Source organism: Trachurus japonicus, chromosome 3 (genome assembly GCF_045865225.1).
Source record: "Trachurus japonicus isolate A0001 chromosome 3, Traja_1.0".
NCBI lineage: Eukaryota > Metazoa > Chordata > Actinopteri > Carangiformes > Carangidae > Trachurus > Trachurus japonicus.
Window position 1 is genome coordinate 8,404,671 of NC_140909.1, and position 23,521 is coordinate 8,428,191.

General features: G+C 39.3%; 2 protein-coding genes across 4 annotated transcripts in view; both read right to left on the bottom strand.

Annotated features, from left to right (window-relative positions):
* mybpc3 (myosin binding protein C3) overlaps positions 1–11,434 on the bottom strand; it is a 37,871-nt gene extending 26,437 nt beyond the window's left edge. The window contains exons 1-10 of the mRNA XM_085759178.1: positions 11,354–11,434; positions 7,669–7,938; positions 6,042–6,185; positions 5,796–5,873; positions 5,413–5,561; positions 4,778–4,895; positions 4,619–4,667; positions 3,575–3,613; positions 1,096–1,152; positions 149–175 (exon numbers count right to left, since the gene is read on the bottom strand). Of these exons, the coding sequence (XP_085615304.1) occupies positions 149–175; positions 1,096–1,152; positions 3,575–3,613; positions 4,619–4,667; positions 4,778–4,895; positions 5,413–5,561; positions 5,796–5,873; positions 6,042–6,185; positions 7,669–7,938; positions 11,354–11,378 (956 nt within the window). The 5' untranslated portion in view covers positions 11,379–11,434. The remainder of the gene's footprint in view (positions 1–148; positions 176–1,095; positions 1,153–3,574; positions 3,614–4,618; positions 4,668–4,777; positions 4,896–5,412; positions 5,562–5,795; positions 5,874–6,041; positions 6,186–7,668; positions 7,939–11,353) is intronic.
* Positions 11,435–15,905: 4,471 nt separating this feature from the next.
* Positions 15,906–23,252, bottom strand: spi1b (Spi-1 proto-oncogene b). 3 transcript variants are annotated; one of them, XM_085759145.1, is made up of 5 exons: positions 22,873–23,182; positions 22,217–22,307; positions 20,808–20,962; positions 18,744–18,900; positions 15,906–16,679 (listed from the first exon to the last, which is right to left on the bottom strand). In XM_085759145.1, the coding sequence occupies exons 1-5, from the start codon at positions 22,912–22,914 to the stop codon at positions 16,366–16,368; spliced, it is 759 nt and encodes a 252-aa protein (XP_085615271.1). In that variant the 5' UTR covers positions 22,915–23,182; the 3' UTR covers positions 15,906–16,365. The 3 variants fall into 3 exon arrangements, with proteins under 3 accessions (XP_085615271.1, XP_085615263.1, XP_085615256.1); XM_085759137.1 differs by having other exon boundaries at positions 15,958–16,679; positions 20,808–21,004; positions 22,873–23,252; XM_085759130.1 differs by having other exon boundaries at positions 16,079–16,679; positions 20,808–21,043.
* Positions 23,253–23,521: the final 269 nt, after the last annotated feature.

The following is a 23,521-nucleotide window of genomic DNA, read 5'->3' on the forward strand; positions in this document are numbered from 1 at the left end:
CACAAGTCAAAACTATACCAATCAATCCAAAATCACTAAAAATTATATAAATGTTCATGGTTTCCAATAAATAACTCAATAACTTTAATAACAGAAGCAACAAAAAGTATCCCTGTGACTCTCCAGATGCCCCTCAGCACCTTCTTACCGATTTGTGGATTTTACGAAACTGCTGCTCATTCAGATGTTGAACCCAAGAGGCAAATATGGCAAAACAAACCAGACAGGTTAAAACACAGCAACACCATCACAACCAGCATATTAGAAATATGCTTTTCATATATATTAAATATTGATACAGACAGTAGTAAAACTGCAATAAAGCAAGACAAGGTAACATCATCAGTTAAAATGACAGGCTAACATCATGCTTTGTTTTAGAGGTCGACATGGTGTACAGATCTCTTGTGCACAGGAGAAGTGTGTGGTGATGGTGTGTGGTACACATGAGTCACTGTTGATCGTTTGGAAAGGTGGGGAATGATTGCAAAGTGTCGGAGAAAGACAAAGATGATTCATCATCAGGTGGAGTGTGATAGTACATATTATGTCACCGGCAATAACATGTGTGAGGGAGAAATAAACTGTGGAAACTGCTGCTGTTTCAGACTCTGTTGTTGAGTGAGACGGTGTTCAAGCAGGAAAATGCAGGATTAATGATCACAGGATTAAGATGTAACGATAAAAGAGACATAAATTAGGGCAATTACATTTTCAGGAAGCCATAGGATGGAAAATTAGCACTTGAATGGCTTCATGTGTATATATTTTGATATGGTATCACAGTGTATTTTTACTGGAAGAGCAATTAAATCCTTTGAAAGCCAAATCTAATTTTGAAAACACAGAATGCATCATTTCACCCTAATTTATCATTGTGCCTTGTGTGTTAGTGTTCAGGCATATATGCATGCAGGTAAGTGTTATCAGGTGATCATGCACCCCTCAGAAGTGCAGAGGTTGCTTACTCTCTGAAGATGAAGGATGATCCAGAGAGAATGAGAATGACACAGTTAGATTATGGAAAAAAAAGAAAAAAGAAAACTACCTCATCTCCAGACACATTAAGGAGTTACAGTACTGTCATTTGTTTACCTCTTTTTTAATAAGGTGCTGAAGTCCAGCTCTCCATCATCATTTCCATCCAGGCTACTGTAGAAACATCAGCCACCAGCAACAAAACATCAACATCAACGTCTCCAAAGAAAAGAAAAAGGTAATACCTCACAGTCATGGTTTGTTTAAACTGCAGCAATCTTTGTTCAGTCTATTTGGCATAACAATAGTGAACTGTGTAGTGCAGCACAAATATTCAAGTGAGATTAAATAGAGAAACTCGACTGGACATAGTCACTCGTTAAGACCAAAAGTGTTTGATTGATAGAAGACGTGAATATACAGGCAGGTGTTTTGCTGGAGAGACGGTGCTGCCATGTTTGAAGGAACAGGTTGATATTTTTGGGAAATCCACTTATTGATATACCACAGTATGAAATGAAATTACAGTATATTTTCTGTGTTGATTAATGAACCACAGCTGGAGTATTATAGTTTGGCTCTGGGAGAAACTATTACCACACCTCAACGATGGCGTCTTTAGTGTCTCACAATGCATGAGCTAAAAATTTACAGGTTTGTTCCAGACAGGGTCTATTCAGGAAAGCAGTCTTCGTGAAAACTATCTGAGTTTCTCAACCCTGAGATGAGTGAAACTGAAACTAAGCGTGACTCAGTTGCCATGGTAATTTACTCTCAAGTTTCAGTCTCTGAAACAGAGAATATGTCTCTTTTACAATCAGTCATTGATCTCTGACATTTAAATAGTTATTTGTAATACTGAGACTCAGTAAACAATGAGTCACCTCAAACATTTACTATGTATTCATCAACGATGTGTGAATTTATGCTTTTTAAGTCGAAAACTCAAGGAGCTGTTTCTTGGCCAGGATCTGTCAATCGTAGATCTTTAAACTTTAATCTTTATCTTAATACAGTGGAGGAGGCCGTGCGCTTTATGTACAATAGTGAATCGTTGAATCAGAACTCGATTGGTGATGTTTTTTATGCAGGCAGTTAACACAGTGTGTTGATTGAACTGATTTCTGTAGCTGTTGTGTTTTCCCATCTCAGGGTTCATCAACTCAGATTTAAGGGTTAGAGTCAGAGTTTGTTAAACCTGCTTTCTGGAATAGACTCCACGTGTCCTGTGAACAGTTTTACAGAGGTCTCTTTCACCATGGAGCAACTTTTCAGGCCATCACTGTTGTTGCAGTACCTGTAGCGGCCACTGGGCAAGACAGTGAGGCAGAGCAGGGGCACTACTACCTGTGCCTATATACATCTCTATTCAAACACGGATGAGACAGGTATCCAGACTCACTCCAAAGTTAAAAACCACAACGGAGCTTTTAATTGACACATTGCATCAAAATTATAACTTAAGTTTATTTAAAACAAGTTGAGAGGAATTGCTCTAACTCGCTCAAACCTACAGATTTCTTTGTGATATTATCATAAGAAATTATGTTTGTTAATGTTGTATTCCTTTTAGTAATGGGCCAAATAACAGATATTGTTTTTGCCATTTTCACCCCATTGAATAGTTAATAGTGAAGAGGCCAAGGAAACAATAGTATGACATTTGAACTATTAATAGAATTTATATCAGGGCTACTAGAGTTTCTTAATAGAGAGTCAGGTTTGATGTTTATTCCTGATTCCAGCTTCAGACATAACACACACAGATCAGATATAAATGATGGTCTCAATCTTTTTAAACCTACTCCTGGATTTAAAAAAAGAAAGTGAATGAGTGAATTTCCCAAAACAAAACTGTTCCTTTAAGCCATGGGCAGCAGCAGCGGCTGTCCGAGCAAGAACAGTACAAAACACTCAAGGTTAAAGAAACCAACAGTCACTAAACAGGATCCGATCAGTGGGACGACAGATAAAGACAAGGGCATAGATAGGACTGTGTGCTTGTCTCCCGCCTCTGATCTGAGAGCAGGATTAGAAGGTGAGAGTCTGGTTTATGAGGTGAAGTTACAACACACCACGGCTGCATTTCCTTCATGTGGCAACCGTGTGGAAGAGCGCGGCTCGCACTTTCAGTATCATCAAACCACCGTCAAAGCTCACTCTGTGGGGTGGCTGTTTGTGCAGCTGGCTCTGCTGTTTTGATTGAGACCCAGGAGGAGATCAGAGAGAGCTGGCGGCTGCACCGAGCGGATGTTGCATAACAGCTTTAATAAAACCAAATCTCTACATATTGAGCATCAAAGGTTAACACAATCTCTGCTACTATAATTAGCAACTACAACCAGGATTTTGAATGTGAGCCGTCCATCTCTCTCATGGTCTTCCTGCTGTGGTTACTCCACTTCAAACTCAGCAGATATGAGGCTGCGCCATCCACAACACTGGTTCTGTTTGACTCGAAGGCAGAGAAGAAACAGGCCACAGGAGAGAGAACCGGTCTCTGATCCTGGTCCTGGTTTCTCTGTTCTTACACAATCAGAGCTCTCAGAGTTTGAATTTCAGCCTCCATTGTTGCAACAAACCCCTTCTTTACTACCTTGAGGATGGTCCACTTCTCTTCTTACCGACTTCACTCCTGATAGGTCAGCATTCCCACAGTTATTTTCTTTTTTTTTAACATAAAACATGGTAATACTCCACTATGGGGCTTTTTTTCTCTCTCTCCCTTTAAATCGCTTAAACTTTTTTCAGCTAATCAATATAAAATACATATATTCCTTATCAGCTTTGCTATGCACAGAGTTTATTTTAATCTCATCACTACATCCTCTTGATCTCTACATGATCTTGAATTATGATACAACACATGTCAAAAAGCAAAGTATAAAAGCCTCAGATGTTGCATATAATATGATTCAAACGTGCCTGTGTTGTAACAATTATATTCATATTGTACTCTAGTGACTATTCCCCCATAGACGGAAGCAGAGAGATTCAAATTTCACTCCCATTTTAATTTGGTGTCACATTACATTTCATAATGACTCAGAGGCTTCACTTTAAATTAATTTGAGATCAGGAGAATTAAAATGTAACAGAAAAAAAGATCCTCTTCATATCCTTTATATAAATTCATACAGTACCTAATCACCCCTTATCAGCTACGTGGTATCATATTACTGTAGGTGATTTCTTAGCTCAAAAATGAAAAAATGTGGTGTTTCCATTATTGGCTGACAGGTTCTGAGCTGCATCTGGTTTCAAGCTCACAAACTTTTGAATTTTTAATAATTTTAGATCAATTTAAAGCAGGATGGAGGCTTCAGAAATGTTTAACAACTTCTCCAAACTGATCAAATATGGCATTAAATCATACATATAAATGAAAAGTGAATCTATTATGTGATTGATCTGAGGTAAAGTGGTTTATATATGCCCTGTAAAAAGAGGAAACAGTGGGATCCAAAAATGAAGATGTCACTGAGCATTAATATGAGTTCCCCTTCACGTCACAGTTTATAGCTATGGCAACAACAGTGAATCAACATATATTGAATTTTCATGTAATGTGTGATCAGTTTTTGTATAGAACTTGGATTTTGTATTTAATGTAAAGTAATAAAGTTAGATAAAAACTTACGTGCGCCTGAACGCTGCTCTAATGTCGAAGCCTTCAACAGCCCTCGCCTCTGAAACACAGAGCAGCATCCAGAGGTAATCATGTCAGTGACTAATCTGATGGTACAATCATGGTTTGTTGGCACAAATAAAATAAAAAAAGACTACACAGCTTCCTCACCGTGTACAGCCAAATCAAAATTACAGCTGTCAAACTTGTCCCTGGATGTAACCTCACATCTGTACGCTCCTGCAAAGTTTGGCTTGGCAGCGACGATCTGCATCTCAAAGGTGTAGATCTGCAACCACGTGCATGAGCAGAGATGTGAGAGGGACTAAATCAGACGCCAAAAAAAGACTTAAATCTATCACATTTTACACCATAACCTATAAATATGTAACATTATGCATCGGTTTCAGATATCGTGCCATTGACGTTCCCTCTCTGTGAACTCTTCAGCCGCCACACTCTGAAACTCAGATGTAGACATGCAGGGGTCATGTCTGTACCACGACTTAACCCTCAAGGTAGCGTGCATGCAACTCATCACGGTATTTTGCTGAGTGAGGAAAGACCTTGCCTAACAGAGTGTGAGAAGGGCAGCGCTTGGGAAACACCTTCGTTGCCTCAAAGTAAAATGTTACATGTTGCAGTTTTAGGTTCATTCTGATGGAGAATGCTGCATGTAGCTGCTCATATGCTTATATACTGTATATGTGTGTATATAGAGAGAGTATATATAAAGAAAAGAAATCATCTTACTGACTTGTGACAAAATCCTGTTTAAGTTCAAGGTTTCTGCAGCGGTGCTATACCTTTGTGTTGCGATCGTACGTTTCCTTTAGCTGCAGGTGTTTTCCAGTTTTGCTGGCGAGGTCCATCCACTTCCCTTTGAACCATCTGACGGTGGGTTTCTTCAGAAGTGACTCAGCATTGACTTTAGCCACAAATGTGATGTTTTCCCCTGTTCACAACAGCATGTTATTGTGTGGTTTGTTACCATGGATTCTGATATCCAACTTCCAAAGTCAAAAATGTGACTTTTTGTTGTTTTTGTGTTTATTCTGTGAGTCAAATTAACAGCAAGTTTTGTTCTTTTACATCTTATTCCACACACTTTATATCTTTCATTCCCTGAGGACGGTTTAGTTTTTAGACCATATCTCTGTTCAGTGGTATTTATTGTGCTGACACTCACCTACAGTGACTTCTCCTGAGTGGGGTTTCTCTGTGAAGAGTCCGGTCAGGTCCTGTCTGGTGTCTGGAGGCTGTCCCTCTGAAAAGTCAGTGTGGTCGAGGCAGAGTTGAGCTCGGTGCTTTCAGGGATATTTGAAGGTTGTTTTCCACAGAATTACATGCAACATCTGGTTCTGTGTCTATATCTGTCGAACTGAATGTGCTCTTTAAACTGGAAACTGAGTTCGCCACCTTGTGAGTGACTCACCCTCAACAACAGGAGGAGCATCTTGTGCTGGGGCAGCAGTCTCCTCCCCTGCAGGTGCAGGTGCAGGTGCAGGTGGAGCTGAGTCTGGTTGTGGTTCTTCACTGGACTTGGCCGGTGGTTCTCCACTGGACTTGGCCGGTGGTTCTCCACTGGATTTGGCCGGTTCCTTAGCCTTAGCTGGGGCCCCAGAGACAACAAGGCATAAATGAGAGATACAGTACCCCGAACAACAGATAATACCACTTAAAGTATGTAATCATGTCTTATTTAACTTATACTTAAAAAGAATATTCTGTATATTAACATTTCAATTTGAAAAATGAGCATTAAACTCAAATTTGTTCAGTAAATATATGTATTTCTTATGTACCAACTAAGTCACATAAAAAAGGTTTGTGTTAATAATATTCAAGTCATTTCATGTAATTCAGATTCTTCGAAACCCTTTTTTGTCACCAGCAAATATTTCTCATGTCTTATCTGTGGATGGTAAATGGTTTTCCATTTGTTATCAGCTGCCTCTCATGCCTATCCTGAGCGCCAGTCAAGTGGTGGTTACTCATGAGGAAATCATGCGCTGGCGTGTGGGTCAAGGTCACCGTGCAGGCACAGTGAGAGCGGCTCTCATATGAGCCACAGACAGACAGCTGTGGGAAGTTGTTTGTCCCACACTGGGCCGATTAGTCCGCTGCCTTTCTTCAAGATTTGTTTCCACCTTATCAAACCCAAACAAACGACCTCAGCGGGTCACACTGTGTCAGACTAATGGCACACATGTAGCTCGGTGACACACTTTAACACACAGCAGAAAACACAGTGCTTTATGGATTTGGTGAAGTGTTTGACACAATGATGGTGATCAGGCCAGTGATAAAAACATGCACATAGACTAAAAGGAACAGCTGGATTTTCAAGGAAATGTGTTTATTTGCCTTTGGATGAGAGGCCTTATACAGCCCTAATGTATGTATGATAAATTTGAAGCTACAACCAGCAGGTAACGTAGCTTAGCATAAAGACTGGAAACATCTACAGCTCACTAATTGACACGTTTTAAAGAAGAGATGTCGGAAAAATGATTTAAAGCGCCCTCAGACAGTAGGAACCTGTTATCTTTGGTCGAATAGACTGGTCTGAGCAGGAAGTGTTGGTTTAAAATATCATGACAGAAAAATGAATGAATGACCTTGATTGAGGTTCTGGTGGTCTTTTACTGAGGTTGTGAGTTATGTTTTTGGAGGTGTACCATGTCAACTCGTGAGCTTTACAGGCTGATTTTCAAGTCTTTATGCCAACTGTCTCCTGGCTGCAGCTCCACCTTTACCACACAGAGTGGTATTAGTCGTCTCATTTACCTGCTGATAACAAGGGGAATAAAATGTCAAAGTAAGCAAGAACATTTCTCAAAGATAGACAAAACACAAAGCTGTTTTTCAGCGTGAAGTCGGTGCAGAACGTGAGTCCGTGTGCAGTCGCCGCCACGTGCATGCAGCAGTGCATCAAGTATTTACTCAGTGGCTCAGTGTTTTTTTTTCAGTGCTCTGCTTTGCTTTGAGCTCTGTGACGACTACACAACCCGGAGGTGAGCGAGCAGACGCGCAGCTGCAGCATCAAAAGCTTGTCCCACCTGGCTTCGCTACGACCTTCAGCTCAAACTTGACCTTTGACCCCCCTGCAATCACTGCGTAGACATTGGCGTCTTCCGCGGTAATGTCTTTTATAGCGAGGGAGTGCTTGTTTCCGTCGGCTGTGATCGCGAATTTGCCGCCGCTGGCAATGTCCTTTGAGTTGCACTGCCATTTTACTTTAGCGTCAGGCTTCTCGGTCTCCGCTTCAAAGACCACAGAGGACCCCTCCTCCGCCTCTCGGGTCTTTGGTTTCTTGGTAAATGCTGAAACTGAAGAGGGAGGGTGGGTTCAAAATAAAAAGAAAGCCCTTTGAAGTGTCTATTAGACTTTTTTTTTTATAGGCGGAAGGGACACAGTTGTCTCCCTGATGAAAACTTTATCACAAAGGAATCAAGTAACTCTTTGCACCTCAAGTGTTTTGTGAAGTTAAATCACACATCGAAAACACTGTTTGTGTTGTTTTTTGCATTTTGAACTTAATCTTGTAAGCTTTAATTTAAACAAAACAACAACACATCAGTATATGCCATAGCACATTAAAGAGTGAAACAATGGGAAAGGAAGAGAGGCATGGAGGATTCATAGTTAAATGAGAGGAAGGCCCATGAGCTGAGTGTATCCGCTCCATGTCTGTAAATTTCCCTTTTCCCATTCCACACAGATGTCTCAGAGCACAAACATCTGGCTTCATGATAACTCATATTTGTGTAGTCTTGGAGTAGCCCACTCTGACATTTTCTGAACCGTAGAATTTGAGCCTCATTTGGACAGGATAACATAATAAAAGGGTCATTCAACATAAACATCTGCTAATCAGCCAATGAGATTCTGTTGATTAGTCTGTTTGAGTTCATAATGTGGCCTCTGGAGCCAGTTTGTAGTTGTGTTCACAGTCTGAGAATATTAGTGGATTAAGAATCTACTTAATTTTAGTAAAAGTAGAAATTTCTCAGTTTAAAATACTCCATTACAAGTTAAATACCTACACCTACACATTACCTAAGTGTAAGTGTTGATCATCTAGCTTCAGCTATCCTGTAATAATGCATAGTAATAATGTAATAATATGTATAAGATAGGAATTAGGCTAAACAATACAGACCAGAGGATGCTGTCCATCGCAGGACAAACAACATCATGTTATATTGAAACCATCTATCTCTTTTTGAAACTTTTATGATGTAGCATCCAATCAAAACTTTGTTAGCGTCATTACTATTTTTGATTGTGATGTTGAGTGAGTAAACAAAATGACAATGAACCCAACAGCTCCAAACCAGTCCCATGATGACTGGAGACACTGCAATGCAACAATGCAAAAACAAAACCGCACATATGAATAAAACTCAAGATAACAAATATGGGTCGTTATAAAATAAAGATAAAAAGGAAGAAATGAGTACATGGTGTCTGAGAAAAACTATTTATAGTAAGTTTTATGTTCTGTGTGTAAAACACCAGCTGTGGTCTCCTGCTTATTCTTTTAAAAACGTTATAAAATTTGCAAAGCAATGTCAAACCCAGACGCATGTCATCTTTAAAAGGAACCTAAAAATAGTCAACTATAAGTGTCAGTGCTGACAGTAGACATGACTTAAACAGTAACACTATGCATTTGGAGCCTTAAAAATGTATGTAGGTGTAAGTCAGATGCACGTTACTTCCAGGTTTAAGGCCTCCGCAGTTAAACAGAGCATTACAAAACCATGCCAATAAAAAAAGACTAAAACTCTACGTGCTGCAAGACGACCCTATGAGTTTAAATATAGGATGCATATGTACTGGACTATTAAATGAGGTTGCCAGGCTTCAGCTGCAACGGGGGTGCAGGTATCATAGTTGGGGGATTAAGCCGACTCTATTTTTGTGACCCTGGAGGCACCAAAAGAATGACGCGCCCTCCGTCTGTCTCCAGCCAGTGTTCTCCACATCTCTGCTCATCATGTCAGTCATTTCTGCTGCTTCACCTTTCACACATTTATCTGGAAATGCATTTAAAGTTTTAAAAAAATGACGTCACTTTCTTTAATTTGAATTTGGATGTTGTTAATGTTAACTCCCACAATGCACCACATTGTTTGAGATGAATGTCAACATCCGACTGTGAATTAACTGACACTGACAATTAAGTACTGATGTTGTTTACTCTCAACAAATATCTATCTTATACACTGTCAACAAGCTTTGTTCTGTCAGGATTAAGTACAAATGTAAATGCATTAGTGTTTAATTAGTTTAGATTGAAATAATGTTGTGATAAAACACATTTAAGATGAAGGTCAAAAGATGTTTGACATTATTTGTTTGCCTAAATGAGTGTGCATCACCATACAAAACTATTTATACGCATAAATTACTTCATTTTTTCAGCTATTCATATTCATAGATAATAACTTTGCTATTGATGTTTTGGAGCAACTAAACTTAGAGTTGCAAAACCAAAAACATCCTGTTGATTGCAGAGCATGTATAATAATTGAAAAATAATTCCCCCGGGCTCAAGACAATCATAACTGTTATTGTTCAGGACAAATCCCCGACACTAAAAGTCTTAGCACACATGAGCCACTCCACTTGGTGCTGCTCTGTGTCACCTGATATGTGATACTACACCCTCAGTCCACAAACAGCAAACAGCCATCCATTCCCACTGAAGAGAGGGGGGAAAAAACTGTGGAAAGTCATTTGTCAAGCTGGAATCCCGTCAGGCATTTTTGGATCAGTGACGCTGGAAATGTGACAGTGTCCATTTCCAGCATCGGACGATGTTTCCACCTGGACCGTGTGACGTGTAACTGGGATCTGAACACGGCCAAAAGGGGCTTAGAGTAACTTTCACACCACTGGAAAAGTCTTTGAAGTGAGGATGGATAATTGCGTGCACTGTATTGTGATCTGAGCTACTGGCTGTGTGAAGCACATCACATACCAAAACACCTTGTTCCACCTTTATTGAGCCAAGGAATTTATTTGAATCACAGGTGTTGGGGGCGCAGGCTAGTTACGTTGGCATATTAGTAGTATTTTACAGTTTATTTGAGTTTTTAATGTCTAAATTGAATGTAGTAAGTGTTTATGTTTATCTTTGTGTAACCTAACAATACATCTATTCTTGTCCTGCTGCTGCTTTCCCTGAATGAATAAAAGTTTATTTTTAGAAAAAAAAACACCACCACTGGCACACAATATAGTGAGAAAGAGCACAAATAAAGTTTTCATTGTGACTGTTGTTCAGTTCAACACAAACACAGAAACAACAACATTTTTTCACATTTGCTGTGCAGATAGATAGTCAAACAGCAACAGTATGGCTGGTTATCGTGATAGGTGCAGATCTCAAGTAAGTGGTTTGGTTGTGGTTTTAAAAGTTGCTTAAGAGGCGAGGTGACCCAACACAGTTGAATATTTTCTCACACATATTGTAATTTCACATAGTTATTCTCTTAAGGGGAAGTTTCACTGTAAGATGAAGACAGCACAAAAGAAGAAATGTTTACCACTAGACTTTCTGCTGCAGCATGATGATAACACAGTTGGTGCTGCCGAAAATTTACAACTTTCAAGAAATGTAATTTTAGTCTAGATTATGCTAAGATTAAAAGATGTGGGTTTTTTAGACAATGCACAGTGAGTTGCTTCTTCCTCGTATGGTGACTATGTTATTTTGAAAAGAAGCACACTTACCTGCTTTTTTGACTGGCTCTGGCATCCTGAATGGTCTCCTCTCCTCCACAATAGTGTGTGACTCACTTTTCCTAAACAGTCGTCCGTCTCTCCCAACCCTCTGCCTTTTAATAGTGCTGCTGGGTGCAAATGGCCTCCCCTCCTTTCATGAACCATCCCACCTCTCCTGACATTTTTTTTCCTTCCTCGGTCCAACAACACAGTGTCCAAAAAACAATAACCACCCCCTCATACTCCCCATCAAAGCTTGTCCCATCCCAGCAGCAACTTGGCTTCCACCCCACCCCCAGTCATGTTTGACCTCAGGCTATATTTCAACCATCCTTTCCTCCAACACCTCGGCTGAATGATAGGCCTTGAGAGGGTGTGGAAGAGATGTAAGGCAACGTTTAAATTTAGAAACTTGGATTCGCAGAGCGAAAAGGTTTGTTTGCTCTCCCCACATCTGTGCTGCTCCCCCGTCACCCTGTAAATCTAACAATGAGTCCTACAGTGGTTGAAAGAGTGAGATACCATTTATTTCATCTGTTGACAGAGCTGAGGAGTGGTGAGGTGTTTTTTCTTACCTGATGGATGAGGTGTTTCAGAAATCCCTCCTCTGAAGATTGTTTAAACTCTGCTCACTCTGAAAGCTGTAAGTCCAACTTGCCAATTTAACAAAGTATGAAGAAGTCAGGAACCCCAAAACATGACACAGCTTAAAATGAATGGCGATAATTACACAACTGAACTCAAGGCTGAAAAAATATTGTTTGACTAGTATTTATATAAACAACTTCAGCAAAAACACTAAGAAATAAAAATATATAATACAATCTTTTTACATGTTAACACATACTATTGGTTTTGGTTGTAAATGATTAGTACAGTACAATATAGTTTGGTACTGTATGGTATGGTATAGTGCAATAAAGTTATAGTATAATATTGCTTAGTGCAGTGGTTTTCAAAGTGTGCGTGTGTGTGGGGGGGGGGCTATGGTACATAATTACATGGCATGGTACGGCATGGTGTGGTGTGGTATGGTGTGTGTGGTATGGTATGGCATGGTGCAATAAAAGGGATACTTGACCCAAAATCAATAGTTCACCAATTATCTACTCACCGTCATGCCAAGGAAGGGTTTGGAGAACTTTCAGAGTCATCAAAACGCTTTTGGAGTTCCAGGGGGGGTCCAGCTGGCAACGGATTTTCATATAATGGCGGTGGATAGAGTTCACTTTTGAATCGTCCAAAACACACACTATGAAACATCCAAATGCCTCCATACTGCTCGTCCATACTGACCCAAGTGTCCTGAAGCCGCGACATGGAAAAGTTGTTCAGAAAAAATGTATTTGATCTCTGTTTTTAGCCTTGTTGTTGTAGTAGTAGCTACCAGTGGCTCTGTTGATGTTTGCGTGAGATTTGCTGAGATGTTTTTCCATGTTTACATCATACATCCAGTGGTTTACAACAAAGAATGAACCTTTTGCTACTGATGGTCACAGTTTGTTTTAGATACATGACACCAAACTTCCATTCATACTTGCCTGAACAGCTGAATAGTAGCTGTGGTATACACTCATTATATCACAGTTAACAACCAATCAGATTGACGGATTTCACCTTTCCATTTTATAATATAGTATAGTATAGTATAGTCCTATAAAAGTTACATATGGCATGGTGTGGTTTGGTATTTTGCAAGTATGATAGTACTACTGCATGGTATACTATAGTTTAGTATGGTATGTTTGTGATTTTTATACCCATACTGGAATTATAAATTAATTACATCTAAGTGCAGCAATGTTAATTCTGTTGTATTGCATTCTGTTATTTGTGGCCATTTCTTTTCACCTGCTCAGCTGTTGGTACATTGGTACAGTATCAATTACCACTTCACCATTGAGGGGAGCTGTTGGCTCTTGGGACAGCAGGTGCTGCATTATATTTATATTTACACACTGCACACTACAGTTTCCCCTTTTTATACAGTGTTTTTAGTGCAATGTTATTTATTATTTATAAATAGATTACTATAAATTATTACTATATCTTTGTAGACTGTTATTAGTTGTTCTATCATGTTATTGTGAAATGAATTTCATCTTTTAAAATAGTTTTGAAATGTGGTGGTGATGATTGAACATAGGCTGCCTAGTGCATACTTCCTATTTTTTCTGTTAAAGGGGAGCTGTGTTAGTGAAGTTTATTAGCACAAACTCTCTGTCTTTGAACATTTGAGACTGTTTGGTAAAAACTTAATTCTTCTGGAAAATGATGAATGTGCATGAAAAATACAGATACACAAGAATACAGCTGTTATTACATGATCCAGCTGTTCAAGATAAACTACAACATTCAACAACCAACTAGATACAAAAGTGCATTGAGTGCTTGTGTTGACCATAAATATGAAAACTCCAGATGTGTCACTGTAGGCTTTACTTACACCCACAGGCGCCTGCAGTGTGTCAGGGCTCACAGGCCGATATACATAAGAACTGGGCGACAAGCCACTTCACCCTCTCTGCCCTGCATTAACTTCACAGTTCCTCATACTGTAGTTTGCCAGTTATCTTTATAGCTGTAATGAAAGGTGAGAGAAGTCATCTGTAAAACCTCGCACTATACAACTTTATACAATATTAACTTCTTCTTCTCCTTCCTCTCCTTCTCCTTTTTTGCCCTTTTCCTCTATTGTGAGATGTTATCACAGTCATCGTTGAAACAGTTACAATGCTGAACAATTCATTTATTTATTTTTTACAAGCAATTACAGAGTTTTTTTTTTTTGTACAAACCATTTTATTATCATGTAATTAACTGTGACAGTAGTACGTCCAACCTAATCACAGTCGCTACTCTATAGGTTAGTTTATATCATTCATGACTTATTTATGACTTGCTGTTTTAAATATTAAATGGTAATAGAAATATGTACAAACAAGAAGCACTAACTATAATTAACAGAGAACAAGTCCGACAATGTCAAACACTGTAGGGAGAAGGTTTTCAAACCTCAAACCTCAACCCACATACCCATATAGTCAATATTTAAAATGTTTAAAGAGACATTTCCAGATACATTACAGTATGCACTGATATGTTAACAATGTGAAAAAGCATCACAGTGATCGATCTATGGTCTTACTATATGTACCATATAAATGCACCTTGTTCTGTTGCTCACCCTGAGGTTTCTCCGATTTTTCCCTGTTAAAAGGGTTTTCCATGGAGTTTTTCCTCAGTCGATGTGAGGGTCTAAGGACAGAGGATGTTGTTACGATGCGATGTAAAGCCCTTTGAGACAAACTGTTTGTAAAAACGGGCTATACAAATAAAATTGCCTTGCCTTGCCTTGCCTTGCCTTGCCTTCTTTCTTTTCCCTTTTGACTATGAAGCTAAACCCGGTGCTAGTGTACTGTCAACCTTACAAACACAACACAACTTCAGGAAGTTGCCTCTCCGTGTCCGATCAATTGCTTCCACAGAGCAATTGTACATATTTATAGTTGGCATATATTTATATTTATAGTTTTGTTACCATTGGAGACAGATGTTGAGCTGTTTCCAGCAAAGATAAGATCAACCACTGGCCATACGCTTCATATATCATACAATCATCATCAATCTTCTCATTATACTTCCCAACATTTTCATTAATTTCCCTTAACATCTAATAACCTTCTAACTAAGAAAAAGAGAAACATTTTCAGATTGTTTATCCAGCTCTACTGCTGTGATGTTGAGAGAACTTTTTCTGAGCACCTTTACTGAGCAGTTTTCTTTGTAGAAGTTTGTGTTGGACAGAAGTGGTTTTGCTTTAACATTGATTTATCTGTATACGCATGAACATAACTATGCTTCGGCCCCTTGGATATATTTATCACTGGATGAGGTTTTCAAGTGTGGCCTTTATTTTCATTGAAGGTTTCTCATGCAGGATATACTGTATGCTAAAAAAGTTTCTTAGGCTTCCTGTTGGCTGCCTGCAGTGCTCATGCATTTTGGTCTTACTCTTGCAGATGTCAGCTGCAGCCTTCAATATGAAATATGCATTTTTTTTTTAAGTACACCTAGCTAAAACTAATGCAGTCTAATACAACGGCTTGGTCCTGTCTTTTCTAAAACCCTTTAGAAACATATTGATTCAACTTTAAGGTCACTTTGGAGGACATGAGTTATGGTGATGTTGGATTTAACTATCTTCAGTAATACGAATTGGATTGAATGCAATGGATTGTATATTCAGGTCTAACAACAACAGGTTATACCAATTCATCTGCAACAACATAGTGTGCAGTATTCAGGGAAAATTGGAGGCTACAGTCAATCACTATCAGAGAATGACACAATGAATTCACATATGCTGCACAGCTATTAATGCTAATGGTGGCTATGTAGCAATGGCAGAACGTACAAATAGCTCCTTTAAAATATGAAATCCAGTGAGTAGTTGAATGTGTGTGATCAGGAAATGTTCCTCTTTCTTTTTCTTCAGCTGATATTTATTGATTTTTCTCTTATTATATATAAATGACCAACATGTCTCAGAAGAACAGGCTCACAAGACTTGCAGTTCTCATTGGTCTGTCTTATGTTAAATCTGAAGGAGACAAAAAGGACAAACTTCCACAAACAGGAGATTGTTGTAATGCTTCTTTTCTAATCTGGTTACCTATCCACAAATGTGTAAATGTGTACACATGTTTCATACCGCTACTTTCTGATGGATAAAACCACACTGAGGTTTCTGTGGTATCAGTTGTCTACTTTGGATGACAGTTTCTAAGTGATCTCCAATATCTCTTGTTATACAGAAAGTCTTTGGGGATTTTGTCTGTTCCATACGTTTACCAGTATTTTTTCAAGGGATTGGTCCCACTCTACAGCAGTGTTGGTGCTATTCACAGGCTGCTGCAGTGTTTATCGGAGCAACAAGGTTGATTAAGCATCGAACACCAGAAACTACGGCTCTAATGTCAACACTTGATTCAATCCAAACATTTCAGTATCCTTCCTGCCTACATGTATGGCTTTCTCTCTAGATGAGTCTTCCCCAGGACCTCATCGCTGAACTGGTACGTTAGCTTCTTCTTTATTTTTTTCACCTCTCCGGTTTTGCCATAGTTGCGCAAAGCTCGAGCCATCTTCTGATAGGTCATTTTCTTGCGATTGCCCTTCTGGATTCCCCAACGGTGTGCGAGTGCCTCTTTGTGTTTGGAGGAAAACTGGAATGTCCCTTTATCTCTGTCCACCCACCAGATACTGTCCTTCATATCGCCGCTCCTTAAAAGGTCCAACAGGAACTGGTACAAACGGATCTTCTTCTTGTTGCCTTTTGGAGAAATCAAAGGAAGAGTTGTTCAGAGTCGCATCAGTCAGTCTGTACAGTCATTATTACTCATCATCAGTCATGCAGATAGACAGGCATTGTCAGAATATGCTACATAACATCTAGATATCCAATTGTACAGCTTTGAAGTATAGTACGGTGACTACAAAAGAAAACTGGGGAATGCAGGCAGATGCATCCCTCCATAATTCCTTGTTTTAGTACTTACATTGAGCTACATGATGTGGCTAAGTGATGACATATTACTGTCCTGAAACAGATTAACATCACATTACAGTTGTTTAATCTCTAATATCTTGTGTACAAAGTCTAGGAAAATTACAAAATTACAGAAGAAATAATTGTTTCCAATGAAATAAAAATGAAATTATAAGTTGGAAAAGTTACTGTCATCAAAAGTTATATATATATAACTGTAGTTCTGCAAGTCTCTCCATAGTCAACAAAGGATATTCTTTATGATGCAACATGTGGAAATTTAAGGATCATCCATCGTCTGGAGCTCGTTCACGAGATGCCACGAGTCAGACAAACAGCCTCTCCACTAAAAGAACCATGGTTACTTACATCTCTGAAGGTACATATTTAAAATGTGTTGACCATGTTTGAATTAAAAATGACACTACATTGGCAAAAATGCAAAGGGCTGTCGTCTGCTCTAAGTACCAATGAGGTAGATGACCTGCAGTTACCACCACTGAGCTCATCTACTGTAGATGGTTGAGTAAAAAGAGACTAATACAACCACAGTTACTGTGACAGGCACTACAGGCTCCACTTATCCTGCTGGATCTTTAGCTCACAAAAAGAGGAAGTGGAGGCTGTTAAGTGAGCCAGAGCACTTAACTCAACTATAAAGTGAAAAAGACATTATCTGAGCCTAAGGTCTACTGACAAAGGCTTTCAGTAGCTCAGGTGGAACAGAAACAACAAACGTGGTTCTACCAGACACATTTATTTATGTAGTAAAACTAGACAAGTGGACCAAACGTTCACTCCACTCCAACAAGTGGGCACCTCATAGAAGGTAGAGAAAAACCGAGGAAATAGGAAATACAACAACAACACCAGTGGGTGATTTCCAACCCCTGAGACCAACTATATAGCATTCTTTTTCTGTGAGCCCACTTCTGTTGAAAATGCGTCACCATCAGTGTAAAAACAGTTGTGCAACAGTAACTCATCCTAAAACTGTATCTGAAGTTGTCAGCAGAACAAAAAAACTGACATGATGCAATATCAGAGCTCGACCATCGCAATGTGAAGACACTGGTCTTTTTAGAGCAGCTCTCGGTCTTAGAGGGGGGGTGGAAAACAATAATACCCACTCACTCACAGTTTTTCTTCTTAACTGAGAACAATAAGCATTGTTACACAGTATAACTACAGACAATAATAATCAATCTGCCAGTACAAGTTAGGGCTGTCAATCTTCCCCCCAAATCAGATTCAAATTTTTGATGTTTTAGCTCATTATATACAAGTCTATATACTTCAAGAAGAGAAATCTAAATATTATAAGTAGTGGTGCAACAGATCAGTTGATCCGTGATCCGTTCTGATCGCTCTCCACGGATCGGTCTGCGGATCGATCGATAAAAAAAAGAAGGTGTGCGTGTAGTGTGGGAACACGTAAGTGCACCGCCCAACATGTTTACTACCCCAAACGTTGCCATGCACAATGTTAATTTGCGTCGTTGTTGACAGCACACGTTTGAACTTGAGTTTCCACCTTCTAATGTTCCCATTTTAAAAATAATTCAAATTCTGTTTGAGTTGTGTAGTGAAGTTCGTTCTGACAGCTCTAGTACAAATGCACCAAGTCAAAGGCAACTGGACCTGGTGCAGATTCTTGAATCTCAAATATCTAAAGCAAGTCCAATGACTTGTTGGATATAGATATAGATATAGATATAGATATAGACATAGATATACCATGACCTGGATGACTGAGAGTCTTCACATGGTCAGCACAGTTGCTGTGTCTTAAAGTACAGGTGTTAACTGCTCAGTAAAGGACTGAGGGCTGTGAATCCTGCTCCTTACCCAGCTCTCCAGAACTGACATAAGGGAGCCGATCCCTCAGACACTCCTCGTCGGACACCTCCAACGGGGGACTCCGTCCTCCGTGGTCTTCGTCATCAGAGCTGCGCTGGGACACGTGTTGCGCATATACAGGTACACCCCGAGGGAAGAAGGCTACCTACAGGACAAGTCAGAATTAATTAATTATTACAAATTTAACTTGGAGCTTTCTGTTTTTGTACATTGGTCATTTATGTTGCTCTGAGGTTTTAAAAAAACTAAAACTGCATGACAATGTGATGTATATTCTTAAAGTTTTTTTTATCGATGCAGTTGCCATGATAAAGAATCCATGCAGCATTTCACAGAATACAGCATGACCTGTGGAGAATGCTTTGATCCTTCTGTATAGTTTAGCAGTATTGGTACTTGATTATTTTCATTTTAACCAACTTTACACTTCTAGCTCACTACTCCACTTTTGAGGCCATCAGATGATTGGGGAACTGTTTTCTTGTTTGTTTGATTGTAAATTAAGGCAAGGAAAGGCAGGGGAGTTTTTATAGCCCATTTTTACAAACAGTTTATCTCAAAGGGGCTTTACATGGCATCATAACAACATCCTCTGACCTTAGACCCTCACATCTACTGAGGAAAAACACGTAAAAGTAATTTATCAGGTCATAAAATGTACTGTATATACTAATCAGCAGTTAAGATTAGCTGGAATATTTAAGATACTCATATAGAATATATATTGTTCATATTTCTTTGGTAATAGTTCTTTGTTCTGTTTTTAATCCACTGAAAACCACAGATCCTCATCCTCCTTATTATATTTTTTAAACAAATATGACTTTTTTATTTAAATGGCTAAAGACAAGAACAGGTTTTCTGATATACTATATCTGTCATTGTAAGTGTAAAACTATCTCTACATCTCTCTGCATGAGCTGTGACGTGTGGACGCTGCTGTAGCTGTGATGTCTGGGTGGGCAACAGAGCCATAACATCCTTTATATAAAAAAAGAGTCAAAATAAGATAGCCTACATGTGAATTCCACGTGTGAATAGAGTTTCATGTTGCGTTCTCATATCACGTTTCAGCTGATGCATTAACACTTTTTCCCCCCACCCCACACTCATTCCCATTTTTGCCTCCATTGTACAGTTAAAGTGACATCTGTTTTTTTCTGAAAAGGGAAACTTCACATGTTCACAAGCGAAAACCCACTTTGTCGGGGGAAAGACTCACACAGCAAACACACAAGCTGTGGAGCAGAAATGAAATGTACAAACAGTTACATGTTAACAATAATCCTACTCATAGATGCATCCGCGTTTACTCTGTACTTTTTGAACGTGGTAACATTTTCTTTCCTTTGTCTATTTCTTTTCATGCATGTCGAGCTCTTCTACATGCATTTCCTTTGCCTGTTGCACTTCAACCACTATTAACTGTTCACATCGACTTGGTTAGACGTGCTGCACTTTAATGTTGTGCAAAACCAGAGATCTCTGTTCTGGTTCATTGGTTCACAACTGGAGGGTCGAAACATGCAGTTGTGACTGAGTGATCTTAGCTAAGCCCTCTGTGCCTGTTTAAAGAAAATTAAGTTTTCCCTGAAATTAAAAAAAGACAAGAATTAATGTTTTTTCTTGTAACCCTGAGATTCACTTCCTGATTTTTGTCACAGGACCCTAAAAGGCCTCCAGTTCCCTGTGTGTCCTGACTGACCTGAAACCCAACGATGACTTTTGAAGATGTCGACTTAGACGTTGAATCAGACGTTTGACATTTGTGAATATAGAGATGTTACTGTACACTGTACCATCACCAGATAGTGTGTGTGTGTAAGTCATCACACCACACCAACAACCAGGAATTGTTGAGTTTAATTTTAGTAAGATAGTGGAACAGAAAAGTCAGTTATCAGCACTTAAACAGTGATTAATGACAACTTGATACAAACGCTTCTTTGACCTTTTTTAGTTTTATGCATCTTAAGCAGAATTGCATGTATATAGGAATGCATGTAGTTGTGTGTGTGTGTGGGCTTCTTTCTGTGTGCCCTGTGGACTTACTTGTTGCTGTAACACATGTGGATGTCCCCCGAGAGTTGGGTCGAGCAGGTTCTCTGGGTCGTATCTTATGGCTTCGTGTCGTATGATGCCGGGCTGGTGGAGGGCCTGCACGCTCTGCAGCTCTGTAAAGTTGGCTTCTTGAAGGTTTTCAAACTCTGCAGGGTGCACATGAGGGTGAGCGTGGTAGTCCCAGTGGTCTAAATAAAGAGGGTGAGAAACGGCATAATAGCCACAGCCTGTTGTAGCTGAAGATCACTGGTTTGCCGTGTCAACAGTTTTAACAAATTTGATGGAACAGAAAACTGGTATTTTTAATGATTGGTGGTGACTAACGGGGGGGGGGGGGAACCTGACTGTCTGAAAACTCATCTTTGTCATAAATTACAAGGTGAAAAAACAACAGGAGTCAACAATGTGCTGCTTACTCATAGTGCTTAAGTCCGCACAAACTGAAACAAAACGAGGAGAATAATGGAGAATTCAGCATGAAGCTCTTTCCTGTTTGTTGCCACACGAGCAGCGTTGCCACAGCCGTAGACTGTGACATTTTAAACTCCGTTTCACGTGGTCATTGACCCCCTCTCTGCCCCCAGGGAGCATTTCACAGGTAGATTAAGTACATTTAAGAAGCAGGCTTTAAAAGTTGTAAGAGTTTAACATATTTTAAGAGTGAGATATATCTTTTAGTGTGGGTTAAACTGGGAATCAAAGAGCCAGATAAGTTTGTGACCAAGCATTTCATAGGTCAGCAACACACTGTTGATAAAGATACTAAAGCCTTCACGAACACCCAGTGTAACAATGTGAGACCACGACCCCCACCCACCAACCTGCTGTACCCATCCATCCGTCCATCCGTCCATCCATCCCTTCACACACTGTTTATGCTGTTTTGGTGCAATATTCAAAACAGTTGATTACAAGAGAAAGTAAAGCACCTCTCATGTATCAATAAAACCCCATGGGGGCGAAAGTTGTTCTATGTCTGTAGTCGTAGCAGCCGAAACAAATGGCATCTGTTTCCTGTGTTCCATACACCCTAATGTGGTGTGCTCCAGCTGCACTCTGCAGGCGTTTTAAGTAGGCTCACAATACAACAGAAAAGTCGGTGTCGCCACATCGGGTCATCGTGGTTGATTTGGAAAATTTAAAAAAGAGGAGATGGCGAAAATGATAGAAGTTTATTCTATTGGTAACCGAGAGCACCGATTGCAGGATTCATTCCAGTAAATTCAAGTCATTGATATTCACCCCACAATCACTGTCATATGTATTTTTTAGTGTTTCTAATTATAAAATATACATTTAAATGTCACCCACTTTAAAAAAAACAAACAAAAAAACAGCAATTGGTGATTTGATCTCAACTCAAACAATGTAAGTAAGAGCAATGCTGAAGTAAAACTCACCTGCCTGGATATCTGTTTCTAGGACATATGGATTATAATATTCTGCAATTTGATGTCTGTAGATCTCTGGGTCATACATTTCTTCCGAGTGCTGCAAGATGCAAATGAAAAAGAAAAAAAAACAACGATTTCAGCCACAAAATATCAAGAAAACAACTACAACAACAACATTTTACTGGTGAATGTGTTAAATAAGACAAACATTATACCACCACTCACCAAACATTGATACTCACCATTTGTCTTTTATGAAACTTTCACAATGTCTCAAAATAGGCTTACATTAGATTAGATGTAGATAAGATGAGGCATCAGCAATATTTTTTTTTTTTTTTTTTTAAAGAACAGTGACTTTTTTTTTCTTGCCACCACTGTTCTGAAACTCTCGAGCGTCTGAGTTTCATTTTCACGATTGCCAAAGTATAAAAGACTCTAACACTTTGTATCCTGTAGTCAAATGGAAGAACAGTAGATTCACATTAAGTCGTGTTATATGAAATTACCAATGTATATCGTCCATTCTCTAGAATAAAAAACACATTTTGAGTCCAACGCTGCGTTAAAAGCAAACTCCTCAGGGAGTTTTGTTTTTTAAAAGCCTCAGATTATCAGGGTCAACTGAGCGTTTCTATGTTAATAAAACAAATCATACTTACAGGTGGGATGAGATAGCTCTCCATTCTGTATGGATGCAACATGGAGACCTCTTCTCCAACGGACCGACTCTCAGACTCTTTGCTGGCAAAACACTCTCACAACCTTTCAAAACTTTAGCGGCACCATTGCACAATGTTTCAAAATTTCCTTTCATTCAACGAAAACCAAAAGGTGTCTCTCTCCCTCTCTCTCTCTCTTATTGTATAGCGTACACTTATGACCTTAACTACTGTCGGAGGCCTTCAGCCGTGTCAAATAAAATGAAATAAGCACTGACTCTGAAATGAAAAAGGAACTTTTGACTTCTGTTAAAAAAAAAAAAAAAACTGTGTGGGTGGGAGCAGCAGAGTGTGTCTGCAAAAGGTTCCTGGCCATTGATGATTTGACAGAGGAGACCATGAAATTTTTATCAGGGTCTATCTACTGTCCCCTCCCTCTGCAGCCAATCATCATCAAGGGTTTTTCTCACAGTCTCACCCCGGCCAAAGAAAAAGGAAAAAAAAACTCTTACAGGTGGTAAACACTGAGTGTGGTCGACTGATGAATTTTTAATGTTTTCACTGTGGTTGATTTTATTCGTGCCTTGTGTTCTTTGGCACTTTTTAAAAAAATATCTCAACATCAGCAAAAGTGTGATTGTGAAACTCG

What these genes read in the sequence shown, in the direction of transcription:
- spi1b (XM_085759130.1), bottom strand. Translation starts at nt 22,914, where the DNA reads ATGTTGCATCCATACAGAATGGAGAGCTATCTCATCCCACCT. An exon ending in AGAGCTATCTCATCCCACCT is followed by an intron (nt 22,308 to 22,872) that starts GTAAGTATGATT and finishes TGCATCTTGCAG; the next exon opens with CACTCGGAAGAAATGTATGA. An exon ending in AGAAACAGATATCCAGGCAG is followed by an intron (nt 21,044 to 22,216) that starts GTGAGTTTTACT and finishes CAGCTACAACAG; the next exon opens with GCTGTGGCTATTATGCCGTT.